The sequence below is a fragment of the Macrobrachium nipponense genome, chromosome 5 (assembly GCF_015104395.2).
Source record: "Macrobrachium nipponense isolate FS-2020 chromosome 5, ASM1510439v2, whole genome shotgun sequence".
Lineage (NCBI taxonomy): Eukaryota > Metazoa > Arthropoda > Malacostraca > Decapoda > Palaemonidae > Macrobrachium > Macrobrachium nipponense.
The window spans coordinates 107,711,247-107,723,955 of NC_061107.1; the positions used below are offsets into that span (position 1 = coordinate 107,711,247).

The 12,709-nt window shown below is 36.1% G+C and overlaps 1 protein-coding gene across 2 annotated transcripts in view; it reads right to left on the minus strand.

Annotated features, from left to right (window-relative positions):
• Positions 1-12,709, minus strand: part of LOC135215573 (oxytocin receptor-like) — a 275,103-nt gene that overhangs the window by 64,549 nt on the left and 197,845 nt on the right. The window contains exon 3 of one of the 2 annotated variants that reach the window (XM_064250431.1): positions 6,685-6,797. The exons of the other annotated variant lie outside the window; for it this stretch is intronic. Coding sequence (XP_064106501.1) covers positions 6,685-6,797 — 113 coding nt within the window. The remainder of the gene's footprint in view (positions 1-6,684; positions 6,798-12,709) is intronic. 2 annotated transcript variants of the gene reach the window in all.

The following is a 12,709-nucleotide window of genomic DNA, read 5'->3' on the forward strand; positions in this document are numbered from 1 at the left end:
TATATATATATATATAGATGTATATATATTATATATATATATATATATATATATATATATATATATATATAAATGGAAACTAAGAGGCAGTATTTTGCCCCAAACACTCGTTGTTCCAGGCAAATCAACGGGTATAGATAGAATAAAGTAAGTCTTTTATCTTTTTGTTATATATATATAGATATATATATATATATATATATATAAATATATATATATATATATATATATATATATATCATATATAATATATATATATATAGATATATATATTGTGTGTGTGTGTGCACAGACGAAGAGAATGACCTTTTTCTATCTATTTCCTAAATTCTGCCTCGAGCAGCGAAAGTGTGAGGTGGAAAATGTTGCCTTTGGGTTTTCTTGTTCCGTTGAGGATATTCGCGAAAGTGTTTCCGTCCCGAATAGATATGCGCAAATAAATGTGTTCGAGTGTCTCTTTGTGGGCCTAGAGAAACTTGCAGTAGGTCTCGAAAATATTTTGTTTGTATGTGTGTGTGTGTGTGTGTTGTGAACTACCTACTGTTTTTTTTTCTTTGTGACTGCTACTGTTTTTTTTTTTGTGTGTGTCGTTTTGAAAACTGCTTACTGTGTTGTGATTTTCTTTCTATATTACATACAGTATTATATGCTATGAATCTTTAGTCCCTGGAAGATAGGGAGATTGACAGAGAGAAGGAGCGAGAGAGGAATGTTGCGTTTTTCCTGTTCCACGGAATTCTGAAAATATGACGGGTTCATTACTTTACCGAGAGGCAAATTACTTTTTTTAATTTTCCAGAGTTGTGTCTCAGTTTCACAACTGGAAACAGTAGAAGATTATAATCATCTTTGAAATTAAGATCGGGATGGGAATCGCTGGGGTTGTTACGATCTAATTATCTATAACACAAGATATACCAAGAGATAGAGAGAGAGAGAGAGAGATGACTTTTAATTAACTTTGAGACCCAATGGCGGGCTGATGTAATTTAAGTCTCTCTCTCTCTCTCTCTCTCTCTCTCTCTCTCTCTCCACACACACACACACACACACACACACACACACACACATATATATATATATATATATATATATATATATATATATATATATATATATAATATATATTGTGTGTGTGTGTGTGTGTTTTAAGAAGCCAATCCTGCCTTTGGTTACATTATAAATAAGTTACATAGTTACAATAAGCCGTAAGTGCCGTTTGATATCCAGTTCATTATTACCCCAGTAATAACCTACGAGTGTATGTAACATAAATTCATATATACATACATACAGACATGTATGTAATTTTGTAAAATCTGTCGTTTGCTTCATCTCTTTAAAGAGAAACGCTGTCTTGCGACCTCCACATGTGAACGGACGCTGGCATACACGCGCTTGCATACATACACATTGAATTATCTATAAATGAGTAAGATAATGGAACCACTCTCCTCTCTTAGGTATGAGTATTCCATGGATTAATGTATGAATGTATACAAATATTTGTCGCTTAACTGTAAATGTCTATTTTCAATGAATGCCGTTTATTAAAGCAGTGCTTTCGTTTTAATGGCTGTGTGGTTTGGCATTGTATCGATCGAAGTTCAGTATGCTTAACAATAGAGGTATTAGGATAACAGAATGGAATATTAGACTACTATCGTGAGACATCGTTTTTCTCTAATATCTGAAACTAAATATTTGATCAAATTGTTACTTTGACACAGTGTACGAGACACTTCCTGCTGATTTTTGGTTAAATAGTGCATTATCATAATTGGTGTTAGTTAATTAAGGCGTTTACTCTCGACTTACATGGAGTTGGCAAGTATTGCCAACCTAAGCATCCGAACGTCCCTTATTCCCATCCCGTCCCTACTTACTGCTCCCACTTTCTTACCCTCCTCATCACTTCCTCTTTCCTGGCTTCCTTGTCTTCTCATCTCATTCGTGTGTATTGTATTGTATTTAGTAATGTTGGATGCTATAAATATGTTGGGTTTTGTAGATTCAGTGTTCACTTAATTAATGTTATATTGTTTTATAAAATTATGTAAATGAGAGTAGTCAAAAGAGCATATGACCTTCACCCCATTCACCCAGTGTAGCGTACCTACTATCACGATCCCTTAAACCCTTTAATCCTCGTTAAACAGGGGATAACATTGTTATTTTCAATTTCAACAGTGAATTTTATGGATGGCACTTAATTATTCAGTTTAGACAATAAATAATTTACATCGATACCGACAAGTAAGACTACTAAGATGCTGTCTTACCTGTTGGTATCCATGTTCTTACGTGCTTTGCGGATTGCAAGTCCACAATGTCTTGACCAAGAAATAGAGTACATAAAAAAGATAGGAAATTATCTCTGCTACCCACCTCATAATTAATTCAGGTTATCAAAAAGCTCACAAAAAGTTTTATAGTGTTGTTAGTAATGAAAAAGAAACCCCCTAAAAATGTACTTAGCTTACCTTACTTTCGTGGAATTGAAACCATAAAATCATTATTTAAATCTTTTAATATTAATGTTGTGTTCTCTTATAACAATACCATTAAAGGTATGCTTATTAAGAATAGTCCTATAACAAATAACATCATTTACAAAATTCCTCGTAAGGATTTCCCGTCTTTTTACGTCGGCCAGTCAAGTAAAAATTGTGTGCGTACTAAGCAGCATATGTATTCAGTTAGAACAGCCCAGACTTCAAATGCACAATTTATCCATCTAAGCAAAAAATCTCATTGTATAAATTGAGGTGAGAGCTCTGTAATTGCTAGGTCTAATAATTATGTTTCTTGCTCTGTAGTTGCTAGGTCTAATAATTATGTTTCTTGCTCTGTAATTGCTAGGTCTAATAATTATGTTTCAAGAAATTCACTGGAATCAGCAATTATACAAATCACTTATAAAAACAACCTAAATCTTAGTCTGGGATTGTACCATTTGGACCCATATATTTGTAAAATGTTTATGAAGGACCATAAGATAAATGAATGAACTACTAATTAAGTAGTCCCACATGTTTTCAGCCATCAAACAATTTTTTTTTCTCATATGCTCACTATATTTATACCCTATGTTTGTTTCTCAATCATTCTTAACATTTTTGTAAATTTCATGTTACTAATACAAACTGTATTTTTTTTTCGGAAAAATAATTCCCTTGACCAGATACCGCTCCTAAATCCTTAATCTAATTTTCGGGATTATACTAAATCTGCATTGCCCGGTCGTATATGTCTACTTGTTTTCAAAAATGTATTAGTTTTCTGACTAAATTATCTGCGAACACGTGTGAGTGTCTGCCCTTAAAATCTAATCTGTCCCACGGGCTTTTTTTCGTTTTTTAAAGGTGAATTGGACCTTACGTTAATCCTTTAATATCAGTTTGATTACTAAGCCTACTTGTTCTGTTTCTGCTCTGTTCTGATCAGTTGTGCCTCAAGTAAAGGGTCGTGTAGATCGAAAGATCGCAGCATTTCTCGTCTTTTCATTTTTCCTCCTTGGCATTACCCTTTTTTATACATAGCATCACGTTTTATATATTTCGTGATGATCAATTTATTCAGTATATATATATATATATATATATATATTATATATATATATATGTGAATAATGTGTATGTATACTAAAATGATTGTAGCAGTAATTGATGGATAATGGTGAGACATACATACACACATTATATATATATATTATATATATATATATATTATTATAATATATATATATATATATAATATATATCTGAGGTGTGTGTGTGTGTGTGGTGTGTGTACGTACGTACGTACGTATATTCCAAGGGTGGGAAATACAGACAAAATAACATATGATAGAGAGATAGATGCAACTGTGTGATTGATTGACTAGCATGCGTGTGGTTGTTGTGTTTGAGTTTGTTATGAAGATTCACAGACTTTTTGAGATTAATCCTTAATTTGTCGTCAGCTTTCTCCACTTTGTATATGTGGCAGCCGATAGACAACCCCTTATCATTACGGTATTACCTGACACAAAGGATACTTTTAACCAAGGCCAAGAGAAAGAGCTCTGCTCACTTCCCCCCAAATCCCCCAAAGTAGGCGGAGCTTTGTCTACCTCCTTATTACGTCAGCAGATGAATCGCTGTACAGAAAACGACCTTGAACAGAAATACTTCTAATACGTCGTTGCCTATGTAGTAGTTACCCCAGGTTGGAGGTGACTCTAACCAATTGGGTCGAACATGTCTGTCTTGGCCTTGCTATTAACAGAAAATGTTAGGGAAAATTAACCATTTTTATGTTCTTTACGTCAAATCTCGCTATCCTTTTCATTACAGAATCTTCAATGATCTGTTGAAATTTAAAAACATCATGGAAAACTGTATTTAATTGCATTTCTTAAATTAGAGAGAGGTAGTTGGGGGTGGGGGGAGATGAGAAAAACAGCGATAAAGAAAGATTGAGAGAGAGAGAGAGAGAGTGAGAGAGAGAGTTGGAGGAGGGTGGGAGGGAAAGGGAAGGGATTGGGGATAGCAGACGTTTGATTCTATGGATTAGTCTTGCTGACTTATGCAACTTTGCTTTAAAAGTTTAAGTAACACCATTGACAATGCACTGCTTTATCAAAAAGTAGCTGGAGGTGTCACGTGTACTTTGTCAACGTGCCATTTCGATCAAATAATTGGTTTGAAAGATGTTTGAGAAAAACGATGACTCATGGTCCCTGAAATAGATAATAATTTATTACTATCTAGTGTCGGGGTTACTTCCTACATCAAGTCCAGTATTTACTAAAGATCTGGATATCCTCAAACATTTAGTAGGGGCTAGTTAGTGTATATTTATAAAGAAAAGAAAAGGTGATTCCTTTGTTTATAACAAATTTTATAGAAAGTTTTGTCAGACAGGAAGATCTCTCTCTGAAACTCTAATGGCGATATAAGCGGTCAGAAAGATATACTGAATCTTAGGGATACTGGTCACAGTACATAGTCGAGTGAGGCTGTGCTGTTTGTCAAAGGAAAATTCTGGAATTGGCCATCATCTAATGAGTTTCATAAGAGGGTCACAAGGGTTCTGATCCAGGGACGGGCTGATTTTTTTTATGCATTCCCAAGGGAGTATTTCAGTGCATCTACCGGACTCGGTCGACCAGGTGCAAACTAGCGAGGACAGCTAGAGCGGAACAAGATCTTGTCCTCATTCTGGCGTAAGGACGTGTTTTATTTTCTATTTTGTTTTCAAGCAAGTGGGTCTACCCACCCGAGAGTCGATCCAGATGCATTACAAAGGGAAAGGGAAACTAAAATAGAACAAGGTCTAGATATTTTTGATCAAGAAGTTAATCATCATCGTGTCTACTCCTACCATAGTTGTTATTCCACGCTCATATTCTTTATACAAGATCTTGCCGCCTACCCGTTTTCTTCATTTACTGTTGGAAGTGGCGTGAGCTGACACATTTTGTTTGCATGTGTTAATATTTTAGGGACATTTTACGTTCATCATTAAGAAGTGCTTAACCTCGTTTTATTTCAAATATTGCACCATATAGTCTGGTAAACATTTTGTAATGTTAAGTTTCTAGTGAATATCTGCTTCATTTGTGTGTGTGTGCTTTTATATATATAACAGCATCAAATTCATGGATATTAATTTTGAAATATTAACCATCAGATAGAAAGCCAATAATTTTTCCTTGTTATTAAAACCACCTCAAAATCCTGGTCTTAGTTAATACGGAGTCTTTAAATCCAGTTTAGCTTGGCTTATTCAGGTGTGTTTTAGGAATGTTTTTATTATTATTTTAGGGGAAAATAATCGATGTTATCAAAATAGTAATTTATGTAGATTTTGAACCTGTCAGATTTATTTAGCTACGAAGAACTATAACACCTCTGCCACTGAACTTACAACTAGTGAAATCACCGTCATTCTTGCGATAGATATTCCGCTGTTGTGATATTTCCCAAAGGGGTCGCCAAGCATGGAAATTTTGCATTTCGGGATTAACGAACCACACTAGGCAAGCTGTTTTCAAAAATAAAAGGTTACCAGCCACAACCGAGTGGGTGAAAGGTTTTTACTATGTACACGTCTCGGGAACTGCCATTTGCATAATACAGAGGCCATTGAGTATTCATATTGAATGCCATTTTCAAGACGGCAGCTATGACTGATATAAAACTTATACTCTAGAACGTTGCATAGCCTAGTCCGATTTGCATGGTGTCAGGGTCAAATCTTACATTTGTTATGGTGCAGAATTAACATTTGAAAGTTGAATCAAATTCAAAAACTTCAGTCATTAGTATTCTTCCCTTCATTGTTTGGTGGCAGTTCTGATTGTCACCCCAGTAACAAGCACAGCGTTAGAGATATGAACACTGAAAGAGAGAGAGAGAGAGAGGGGAGAGAGGAGAGAGAGAGAGAGAGAGAGAGAGAGAGAGAGAGAGCGCCAAGGCCGGTACAGTTACAAAGGTAGATTGGATGAAAGTTGGCCGAGATCAAAGTGGTGATTACGGTGGGTAATTGTGTATTTTGTTTGAGGACCCCATGGAATCGTTTCTATAAATACTTAGCGGAGTGAATAATTTTCATTGAGGTTAATTGGAGAGATTACCTAACGAGAGATGTGTAAAACTAAACTGGAATGACTTGGCTCTACCCTAACAATTGACTCACCCTGAGTTGATTGAGAAGTGTGCCGCTGAAGTAGAGGTAGATCCAAGGATTTGTGCAGGAGTTGAGCGAGGCCAGCAACATGCAAACCACTGTCACTGGGTTCAGTGTTGACACTGCAAAATAAAGCGGAGAATTGCTCGCTGATCATTTTGTTTACAATTTGATATATAAGACAATCAGAGGTTGTTTGAGATATTTTTTTACTTGTTCATGAGTGGTTTAGGGATGACCTGGTTTTGTTATGATTATATATGGGAGATAGCTTTGTTGCTTCTGATATGAGAAGCAAATGAAATAGTGTGCTTTTTCACATTATTTTAGTAATCGTCTACTAAAATAGATAGGAAGGCATATAGTGAGCAGGCTATTAATCCTGATAGCGAGTCATACGAGAGAGAGAGAGAGAGAGAGAGAGGAGCGAGACTGAGAGAATAGAGGGGGAGAAGAGAGAGAGGAGAGAGAGAGAAGAGAGAAAATATACGGATTAGCAAGAGACGAAACTGAAAGAAAAAGTCATAATTGCCTCAGAGAACTATCTAGCTACAGAGTAGTAAGAATTTGAAGGCCTTTCTGATAGCTGAATACGTTAGTGGCGAGTGTGCATTGTTCTCGAGAGTACATTATTCGTGGTGACAATGCTGAGTCTATTGACTTTCACGTCATATCCTCCTTGATCATTATTGAATAATAATGAAATCGACTTAGATACTCATGTATTTTATGTTATTATGATGAATATTTTTAACGTTATTCTTATTCTCTAGATTATTAAAAAAATGAATGTGCATTTATTACTTGGAGTAGTTGTTATTTCATTTTTGTAAATGTTTTGTAAAGGTGCTTGATATAGTAGCTAGATATATATATTATATATATATATATATATATATATATATATATATATATTGTGTGTGCAGCCAATATATCTCGTGTGCACATATAAGTAAGTTTGTGGACGTATATATAGTCGTCAGGGTAATATAAATATAATCCAAACATATGGGTAGTTGTGCATGTTTCTTCGTAGTAAGTTAGTGTAAGGTGTGTGTGGCGGGAGGAAAATACTGTAATGTGCACACTTTTCACCAGAGTTTAACGAATGCTATATTTAAATGACCTTGAAGCATAAATGAGTAATTGCTGATTGGTATGTGAGCGTAGGTGTAATGCAGCACCTGTGCAAAGAGAGAATGTGGGGAAGGCTACTGCCGCGAGGAACAGTGTTTGTTGCTTTAGTTAATAAGTAAAAATATGGAAAACCCTTACCGATATTCGATCCTTTACATATTAGAAGTACAGAAAATCGAACAATCGCCCTGTGTGAAAGTGAGAATGCTATATGAAATGAAATAAATGTAATTGCAGTATCGGAAAACAAAAGTCGAACGGAAGTTTCCCAAATTATTTGTTAGGAATTGGAATGGCTGGATGGTTAATGGACAGGTAGGCTTCCTTTTCAGAACAGATCTTGGAAGGAAGAAGAGAGAAGGAGAAGGGAAAGGGAGGAGGAGGAGGAGGAGAGGAGAGGAGATAATCGGAGAGAGGAGAGAGAGAGAGAGAGAAGAGAGAGAGAGAGAGAGAGAGAGAGAGAGAGAGAGATTTTCCTCAACAGAAACTTGTGAGTTCACTGGGTTCACAGCCTTTGCGACGATGTCCACTTCAGTCACTTAGTAGTATAGAGGGCATAAAGCCATGGAGAAAGAAAAAAAAAACAGTAGTATAGAGGGCATAAAGCCATGGAGAAAGAAAAAAAAAAAAACCCAGTAGTATAGAGGGCATAAAGCCATGGAGAAAGAAAAAAAAAACCAGGACGATGAATCCTGGTCATGAATGGACAATTCGCATAAAATTCAAGTGTCCATGGGAATGAAGACGGAGTCAAGGTGCCACACAGGTATTAGTCAGAATACGAGAGTTGCAACATGACCCTTTAGGGTTGATTAAAATATGAACCCTGCTGTGGCGGATGGAATTGAAGTTAAGACTTTCCAGCTTCGGGACACACCGGGGTCTAATCAGCTGAGAATTTGGTTGGTTTTTTGTTGGAAGCCTGACGGGAATGGGCAGGCCGGGATTCGGTAGAATTAGTGAGTTATTTAGCAAGCAAAAGCGACCGATGTCATTGTGCTAAATTTCATTTCATCGAGGAGGTGAATTTTTTCTTGGTACTGTTGGAAATTGATTTTCTTCCATTTGTATCACGTATACAAGTTTAGATTAGTGTTACTTTTTCAATATGGAACTCATTTGTCGAAATGACGTATTTTCCGTAGCGGTTTCTGTCTTCTCATCAAAAGGTCCCCAGGAAAGTCGCGCCCATAAATGAAGTTGGATTGGATGGCTTTTCGAGCATCCGGACTCATCATTCTCGAGGCTCCACCGAAAGGGTAAGAAAGTCGTTGGGGACGGTGATTGAATTTCATTCGGTGATCTTTCATGTTGTTAATGGCATTATTTTGTAATATCTCTAGTTTCAATCAGCCATAATTTAAAAAGTTTTTTTGATATTAATAGTCTTCACCACTCGTGTTTTCTAAGAATTCTTGGAACTTTCATATTTATAATGCTGTTTCAGTAAAAAAAAAAACACAGGTGATTATGAGCTGCGGTGAGGTATTTTAATTTTCAATGGAGACAGCTTAAGTTCTGGAATTGAAGTCCTAGCATCAATAAGCTGGAAATCCTTTTGGAATCTTAGAAGATTGAGGTTCCGTGGTGACCGCTGAGCAAACGTGGCCACTTGTTTCTGTTTCCTTAAAACCTGAATTTTTGTCGTAATAAATAACGAGCGTTCATTTACTGTTGAATTACAACTTGTCAGATTTCACTGCATGAAAGTTTATTCTTTGCCCTGTAGGTTAATTAAAGAATTAGAGTAATGGTTGATGTTAGCCTTGATCTATGATGTTGAGGGTGTATTAATTTTCTTTCCATTTCATTTTGCTTTTTTCTTTCTGGCAAATTTCTATTCTGAAGAGTTTAAACTAGTCCATAAGAATTTGGCCTGAGACTGTAATTCTGTAATTAAAATTGAGAAATAGATATGTAGGGTGACCATTCTCTAAAGTTTTTTCTATCTCGGCTTTTCCTCAGTAGCTACAATGAAAAAATAAATGTAGTTAAGGCTTATAATCCTTCTAATTACATTTACAAAACAGCTCTTGGAAATGGCAAATCCTTCTAATTATATCTGAAAAAAGGAATTTACCAAAGATAGAAACGCCTGGAATTTGTTCATTTAAAACAACCCTTACTGGCAACTAAACTATGATTAAGAAGGGATTGCCAAAAACGTTTCTTGAGAGTTACATAAATGGCAGTAGATTCAAGAGGTGGGGTGGCTGGTTTGGGAAAAAGTCAATATTTGTCTAGTTGACGGCTCCGATAAAGCTTGAAGATGATCCGTGTGGGGTCTGGAAAGCCCTTTCTGGGATATACAACCTGGTGTGCTTGCATGTCAGTTGCACCCTCGCCTCTGCTGTTTAAACCCTTTTGCTCAGTCTGTTAGCCTTAATTGATCCTGAAACTCGCAGATCATTTAACGATGAAGTGTTTGTTTTCCATTCTCGTGTTCTTGGGCAGTCTCCGCATAACAGTGCACCTTAGGATGTTTCGGTATGGATTTATACAGCAGTTTTAAAGAGAAAATAGATTCCGCATGATCATCTTTCTCTGAGGTAACTTCCATGACCAGCTCATATGCCTCTTCTTGCACTATGATATCTCAGAGGTAAGGGTTCGTTCGTATTTGATTAAGATTAAGCCAGCCTTGTGCTGGCACGGTCTCTCGCTCTAGGGCAGCTCGTAAGAGTAAGAGTGGCAGAGAATGACAGTATTATTCTAAGTCTAAGAAAACGTTTATCCAAGGGCAAGGAATGGATTCCGTTAGCTACTTCCTGGCTTATTGGATTTCATGATATAAGCAACTGGAAAGTTTGCTATTTAATACAATTACATCTGTTCTGCTGAAGGCATTCTTGTAAGCCTTTACTGTTTTGTAGTAGTCAAGCAAGAATTATTGAGGTAGTATCGCTATTCTTTATCAGCATGCAGAAATTATTATAACTCATCTTTATTATATATCAGTAGGTATGCCTTACATTCCCGTTCTGTAGTAGGCTGCAATCTGCGTAATGGAACTTTAAATTATAATATGTAGTTCTTTATAGTAACTGAGCACACTCACGCATACACACAATGTCTGTAATTATGTTTGTAAATACAGGCGTACATATAACACAGTGGTCATTCATAAAGGAATACCGGAAGTTTGTTTAACTGTTAGTTTGCTTTTTTTTTCTTCTCCTTCTATCTTGAGGTGTGTAAACATAAAAGTTATGGGAGCAATTTGAAGGCAATAAATATGAAGGTATACTCATGTTGTCAAACATGCACCTGACATTTGGACTATTTACTCCCCTTGTTCATTTTTTCCGCAATATTTCTCTGATTCCCCCTGGAAACATTATATTAATTTAAAGGGCTATTATATATATATATATATATATATATATATATATATATATATATATATATATATATATGAAAGTAATGTACATGAATATTTTCAGCACACCATGAAAGTTATTCGGACTTATTATCTTCGTTCATGTTGCACACACACACACATGGCGTATAAATTATGTATTTAAACTTAATTTTCTCTCAGAAAGGGATGAATATAATTATCTTCATTCTGAAATTGTATTCCATGTAACTGAAGCTTCTCTATGTAATTAACTCTTTCAAGTGTATAGAGAAAATGTCTCGGTAGTTTTGAGGTTAAGCTTGTCGCATTCTTATGTCTATCCTCTAGTCTCAATTTGTCCCTCTTTCGGAAATGTATAATATTTAATATTTGAACATTTTATATTTGATGATTAAGTATCCATACAGAATATTTATTACGAAATTATACATGCACAAGTGACATGACATTGCACTGAAACTCGAGTTACACCTACTTTGTTTCACTAGTCCGTCATAGTTTGATTGGGTATGAAGGTGCTGATTTCATAATACTTCACGACCATCTCAGTGCATGGACATGAAACATATAAATATTATAGGTTCTCTGTCTTTCCTCTGCTCTCAGTGTTTTTAGATGATCAAGCTGAGAGTTTCGACAGATTTTTGAGCAGAAAAGATCATTCACGGATTACCTTTTTTAGATTTTTTTTTTTAAAAGATCCGGAGGTTGTGTAATGGGTTCAAGGGATTTACAAGCCTGTTAGGGACACTTGGAAATCAGTAGCGAAGAGTTTACTATTACTAAACTTAAAATCCTTTGATATGTATGAATGGTGTTTTCTTTGGATGAAATATTTTTTCTAAAGTTTGTGTGTATATGTGTGTGTGTGTGCGCGCGCGCGCGCTTCCTTTAACCTGTTTTCGTATTGGTATCCCCGTTCTTTCTGTCGCCGTTAACGCGCAAGCGAACAAATGCTTCAGATACCTTAGGAATGCCCTGATGACGGAAGGAGTAGTGAAAGTATTTCCCTAAAAACACGGCCGTGGCCTTAGGAGCTAAATAATAGAAGGATGATGGAGAGAGGTTCTTGAGTGTTTACTAGGAACGAGATATCTCCGACGGGAAACGTGAGACAAATTGATTTACAGGAATTTGAAAGATGAGAAGACCCGCTTTGTGTCCTATTCACGGGACGAGGTTTGCGGAGGCGAATGGTAAAGGGGGAGGCCTCGGAAACACAATACTAAAAGAGAGGAGATATGATTTGTATGAAAGGTAGGATGGATTACTGAAGGTAGAAAGGACCGATACGGTTAATGGAGGTCAGCAAGGTTAGTAATTGGGATGTGACGTGAAACCCACTCGTGTTGATGAGATCGGATTGCAAGTGGAGGATCCTATCTTGTGGATTTAAGAAGAAATATTAACGTTGGGACTGATGAGGAAAGAAATACGGTTGTTGAGTAACGATGACTGTCAAATTTAGCATAGATCATGGACAGACGAATGACACTTGTGGCAGAAGAAATCAAGCTTTACGATTATTCGAAAGCA